Below are 6,000 nucleotides of genomic sequence, written 5' to 3'. Positions count from 1 at the left end.
TTTTTTTTGTCAGTGCTGATAGTTTTTTCTGTCTTTTTTCCCATATTTTGTCTGAATTGCAGTGCTGTATTTTTTTTCCGTAAAGTTTCTCTGTTACCTCACTTGGCTTTCAGAGTTGGAAAGTATGGATGTAAAATGTATGTAAAGTTACTAGTATGTCTCTTTAATGCATTGACCTTATCAAAAGGTAGAGGTCAACCAGTGTGTCCATTTGGTCTTGTAATTGCTTTAGAATTTTATTGCTCCTTATGACTTTGAACTGTAGAAGTCTCCTTATCCCCTACTTTTTGTAATCCTTGAACTAATTCACTGTTCATCAGCTTTATTTAACAGTGGTCCATTTGTCTGCCACCCTTTCTGTAAAGTAATTCTTCTTTATTATTCTTTAGAGAGTAGTTCTGAAAAAGTCTTTTTTCTGGGAAACATTTTCCTGCAGTCTGTTCCTGCCTGAATGGCACTTGGTATGTCTCTTTCATGTGCCCTCTTTCTCTTTCTCTCTCTCTCCTTTTCCTCCAGGGAGCACATATTCACATCCTTTATCCTGTCCTCATATGACTTGTGATGCAGTTCCTCTGCCATCTTTGTTGCCCTCCTCTGAAACTTCTCCAACCTGTTTCTCTCCTTTTGTAGGTAAGTTTTCCACAGTTGTACAGTGTACGTCAGGTGGAGCCTTGCTAATGTTTTGTGTAATGGAATTGTATGCCCTACTTATTAGTAGTGCCTCTTACTGTGCATGTAGTCATTGTTTTATTTTCTAGTTTGCCTCTTGAGGTCATATGAAGTAGCACAAAGATCTGTTTTCTGTTTATTGCCTGCAAAGTTAGTCATCTTCCACTTATCGTCTTTATATTGTGTCCCATGTGCATATCCTGCTTTTTATATAGAATTTTAGCTGCTTGTCGTCCATTCTTCAAATTTCAGTCCCACCCTACTCATTTTGTATGCACTGTGTGGCAGTCTCCTTTACTTGATGCTGGCCAGGATTTTAATCATTTGGTGAGACTTTACAATACACTAGAAAATTGTATTTATAAGTTATTTTTAATAATTTACTCAAAGTTCTCCTAATCGTTATAAGCTGCAAATCTTGTGCAAAGAACGTAAAGATAAAGGCAGCAAAAATTTATGCAGGATCATATCATCCTTCCAATGATGCAAACACAAATGAGGAAAGTGTCACAGGCCTGCTTAAAAGTGTGTGTCTTTGATTTGTTTCTTCTGTTTTCCACAGTGACTGCAGTACTGCCTCTGTCACCTCCACGGAACTGGGTGATAGAGCAGGTTTATGATATCGTTGCCTTTTGCAGCTTAGAAGTGGGCAAATGGTCACTGAGCCTAAGTTGGTCAGTGCACCTAGCTGCGATCATTTACCGAGGTACTGGTGGGTTCCCAGCATGTGGTGACACTTTAAAATACTTAAAAGTAATGTACCAGTATTACTACTGTATGCACATATTGTACCACCTGAGACTTGCATCAGTAACTCTGCTGATTCCATTTTTCACTGTCACTGGTGTTACTTTACTGTAACTTGCTTTGCTCTTTTTGTGTTGGCAAAAGTGACATATTTTAGGTTTAATGGTAGAATATGAATGAGAAAATTAATAGTAGATACTTTTTTCATGGTTTGCATGCTGCTGTGATAGAAGAGTAGTGGCATGTTTGCCTCGTTTAAAATGTTAGTACTGGAAATGTAGTGTGATGTGAAGTACCTTACTTCTGTGTGTGTGGGTGGACATGTACATATAAATGTTCGAATTATAGAAATTATTGAATTTTTCTATATATAACATTTATAATAGTGTGTATACCTATAGATGCACACAGTGTGTACTGCTGCTATATTGTACGATAAAGTGCTGACTTAATAGCCATCCCAAGAAAAGGTCATTTGAAGATGTTTCTGATTTTAATTATTACTTTTGTTTACAACTTATAGCCTGAAACAGTTTCTGGCTATTGTTACTGAGCAGTACAAATGCAGAGATTTAGACACGAATACCTCACTGTCTTGACAAATGTAGAAGTCAGCATAAGTCTGTATTATGTATTTTTTAATGTTTTTTTCATCCCTACCAGCCGTGTAGTCAATGCAGCTACCATCTGTTCACTTCCCGTCACTGCGGCAGGAGCTTTTCATGGTGCAGATGTCATTCAGACAGCTGTGAGGCCTCTCTTTTCTGACCTTACCACTCCTATGGTAGCTGACCTGAGCGCCTGCTATGTCTTCCCTTATGAATATGTGCATTCCTGCCCCTGCCCTATGAAGGCTGCCACAGGGCATGGCTTGGCATAGTCAAGCACATTATCAGCACATACTGCTGGACGCCTTCGGTCTGCAGTAGATGCTAACATTACAGTGAGCCAAAATGCTGCTCCCCCAGAATTGCTGAGCACGTTTTCTCAACCCCCATCATTCTTTGCCTGGACCCTCTAGCTCTCAGTTCACCTTTTAAAAGGGATTTTTTTTAAATCATAGGAGCAATTTTAACATAAAGCTTCATTTATTTTAAAATATAATTTTTATGCTATTTGTTTTAAATGAAGTGGTAAATAAGCAAGCAGTTTAAAATATCAAAAAAAAAATAGCCTGTTTTGGGCCCACCCTTTTTGCTTCTGTTGGGTATTCTTCAATATGGTGTCAAGTTGTTATGTATATCATGATTACTTCTTTCCTAATTGAAAGTTCATTGATACATACCTAAAGTGATGCTGAGAGACACGAGGTAGCTGTCCTTATGTTCATCTCGATATTTGTAGTGAACAAATGTCCTTCAATGTCACTGTTGCAGTATCCTTTGCTAAGTGATCTTTTGCCAAGGACAGCTCAGTGTCCTGCTAATATACCAAAGGCTTAAGTACTTTTTAGGCATTGTACGTCACATGTACACTGCCCGCTCAAGGCGTGGGGCATAAAAGTATTGTACAGATGCACACAGTTGGAACATTTTTGCTGCTAGTCTGAGCACCATCATTGAGCATCAGTCTAAATGCCCTTCTGCTGTGCTGGTTACCAAACTGTGTTTCGATAAGTGCCCCGTTAAGGCTTCTTATCTTGCTTTCTTCTTTACTGCTGCTGGTTTCATGTCATCCAGAAAGGGAGAATGTCAGTGTTGGAAGCAAATTCTCCATGAAGACCATCACGATTTCGGTTTGGGTGCTTCCAGCGACCATACACACAGTTTTCTATCTGCTGTGCTTTTGTCGAAAAAACACCAGAGTTCTCTTTCCCCTTTATCTATTTACTTTGAAAACCTGTGTACTAAGCTGTTGGCTCAAGGTGTTTTGGCAGAATCTTCCCATCTTGATGTCGGACATTGGCCAAGAAAAAAGCCAAAAAACTTGGGTCTGATATGGCTGCTGTCCAGCCTCCCCTGGATGTGTCTCAAGGCTAGTGAAAGGCCAGAGGATTGTCTGGTGGTTGCTTTGGGTCCCTCTGCAGCAACCCATTTGGAGGCCAGCCTGGATCCAACTTCTCACAGATCCTTGGAGGCTTGAAAATTGTCTGCTCCTGGTGTTGAGGTGGTACCTCCCTGCTGATTATATCAGAGGGACTGAGAGGTATTCCACAGATCTTGTGGAGGAGATTCCTACTACGCTTATTGAATGTCGCCGGCGGTCTGACCCTCTTGACTGTTTCATGTGGACATCCCACAGAAAAAGAAACAGAAAACCAAGCTCATTTCCCCTGTAGTTAAGGATCCCCAAAGTGAATTGCAAGATTTTACTTTGAGGAAGGGGTATTCAGTGCTATGATGGGTTTAAAGTCTCAAGTGGTGTCTTTGCCTACCCTCTCCCTGGTCTTCCACTCCTCTTAAGATCCAGAGAACTGTGTTCTTTGGATTAGAATCTGGATTCAGGAGAAGAGTCCCTGGCTTACTCTTCCCAAATTCCTTTCCTTGGACCAGGGTTAAGTAGAAAAGGATACAGTCCAGAATCCCCATTAGAGGAACTCTACATGTGGATATTATTGCCTGCATGATTGAGTTTAATTGAGGTTCATCTCAAATCTCTGAAAGTTATGATGAGCTCCTCCAGATGGAGTCTCCCATGTCATCAGCTTTTCCTCCTGGTCTGGCTGCCTTTCCGGATAGCTTTTCAGCAGCTTCTGTGACCCTTATTCTTAGCCCTCTGCACCCAAGTGCAGAGTTTACAAAGTGCCTGAGAAGTGTAAATTTCTTTTTAAATGACCTTATGCTGACCCCTTAGTGTCAGTCTCTTCTGACAGACCCCTCTAAGGTGTTGCCCTCTACCAAGATGCTCACTTCAGATAAGGATAGCAAAGCTATGGAGAGGCTGGGCAAAAAGGTTTATACTGTTGCCACTTTATCTTTTTGTGCCATCAATTACCAGACCCCTACGACCAGGTTGTTTCTGACCTTCCTGACAGGAAGGCTTCTGCCCTTTCCTTGTTGGGCTGTACCTCCCAAGTTGATCCCCACTCTACCAAATGCAAACACAATGCAGCTGACACCTTCTTCAGGGCTGCTCCTTTTAGTTAACTTATGAGGTGTTACTCTTGGCTTTATCTTCGGGTTTTGCATGATGACATTAAGGCCAACCTACTCGGATGCTCCTTTGGATACTAACTTTTCGGTGGTGGTACTGCTGACATTTTCAGGTACCTTAGGTACCTCAGGGATAAGGGTAAAGCCTTGCAGGAGTTGAAACATATTTTTGTTTCTCCTATTCCCAAGTTTCAGAGGAATTATCCCTCCAAAACTGCTTTTGTTCATTGGTAGTCTTGCTCTCTGCCTAAGGGCAAAAAGTGTTCTAGAAGTGTGACTCCTAAGTCTACTCAGACTCCTGCTTCCCATAAACCTGCTTTTCAGGATAAGCTGGATTCTATTTGACAACTTGTTTCCCTCTCCGGCCCAGTTCCCTTGAATCTCCATCTTTCCCTGCCTCTTCCTGATTGATTTAGGATCACAACAGACTATTGGGTTCTGTCCACTATCTGCCAGGGATATTTTATGATTTGGAAATCCTTTCTTCCTTTTTGTACATTATTCAACCACCTTCCTCTTTTCCCACAGGTGTTTCATTCTCTTTTGGTTCAGGGCACCATTCAAGCTGTGCCTCCTACCCAGGTAGGGTGGACCTTTTATTCCATAATGTTTTTGGTCCCCTGAAAAGAGGGCACTTAGAGACCAATTCGGGAACTTTCCTTGCTCAACACCTTTCTTGAGATTCCTTCCTTTTGGATGTTGTGTCTTAAGACTTTATTTCCCCTTCTACTATAGGCCTTTCTGGTCTCTCTGGATCTCAAGGACAGCTATCTTCATATCCCCATCTGTCCCCTATTCAGGAAATGTTTACATTTCTCTGTTTCTTCTTTGCATTTTCAGTTCTCTTCTTTGCCCTTTGGCTTTTCTGTTGATGCAAGAGTATTCACCAAGTGCCTCTCTTCTGTAATTGCCATTTGCAGGATGTGAGGAGTTTCATATCTTTCCCTGTGTGGACAATCTGCTCATTCAAGCTTCTCCCACCGACACTGCTTCAGGATCTTGAGTTGCCATTTCCGTATTACAGAATCAACATAAATTTTCAGAAATCTGCACCGATGCCTTCTCGAGATGATATTTTCCTTGGTTGCATGCTTCATATCTTCCCATTGCTAGAATCTCTGTCTTCCCTCAAGGCCCTGTCACTCCCTGCCTTTTTCTAGTCTTCCGCTGGGTTTAGTCATGGCCAGGAAGTTTCTCAGGGTTCTCGGCCTCCACCATTTCCATGCTCCATCTGGCCAGGCTGCACATGAGAAAGTTTCAGTGGTACCTCAAGTGATGGTGGCGCCAACATTGCCACCCTATGAACTTTGTGGAACCCTTCCTTTTTCTACCTCAAGCTCCGAGCTTCAGTGGTGGATTCATCAACTTTCTCTTAACCTGAGGCTTCCTTTTCAAGCTCCAGTCACAACTCAAGAGCTCTTTACAAATGCCTCAGAGAGGGGATGGGGTGCCTCCTTTTGCCTCCTCAAGGTTCAGGGTCTGTAGCCTCTTC

The 6,000-nt window shown here is 41.9% G+C and overlaps 1 protein-coding gene across 1 annotated transcript in view; it reads left to right on the top strand.

Annotated features, from left to right (window-relative positions):
* The window catches only part of JARID2 (jumonji and AT-rich interaction domain containing 2), a 1,781,868-nt gene that overhangs the window by 1,145,803 nt on the left and 630,065 nt on the right, over positions 1–6,000 (top strand). The window contains exon 10 of the mRNA XM_044065716.1: positions 517–630. Within this exon, the coding sequence (XP_043921651.1) occupies positions 517–630 (114 nt within the window). The remainder of the gene's footprint in view (positions 1–516; positions 631–6,000) is intronic.

The sequence above is a fragment of the Protopterus annectens genome, chromosome 3.part0, assembly GCF_019279795.1.
Source record: "Protopterus annectens isolate FY-2018-M chromosome 3.part0, PAN1.0, whole genome shotgun sequence".
NCBI classification, from domain to species: Eukaryota; Metazoa; Chordata; order Ceratodontiformes; family Protopteridae; genus Protopterus; species Protopterus annectens.
This window is presented reverse-complemented; position numbering and strand designations above follow the sequence as displayed.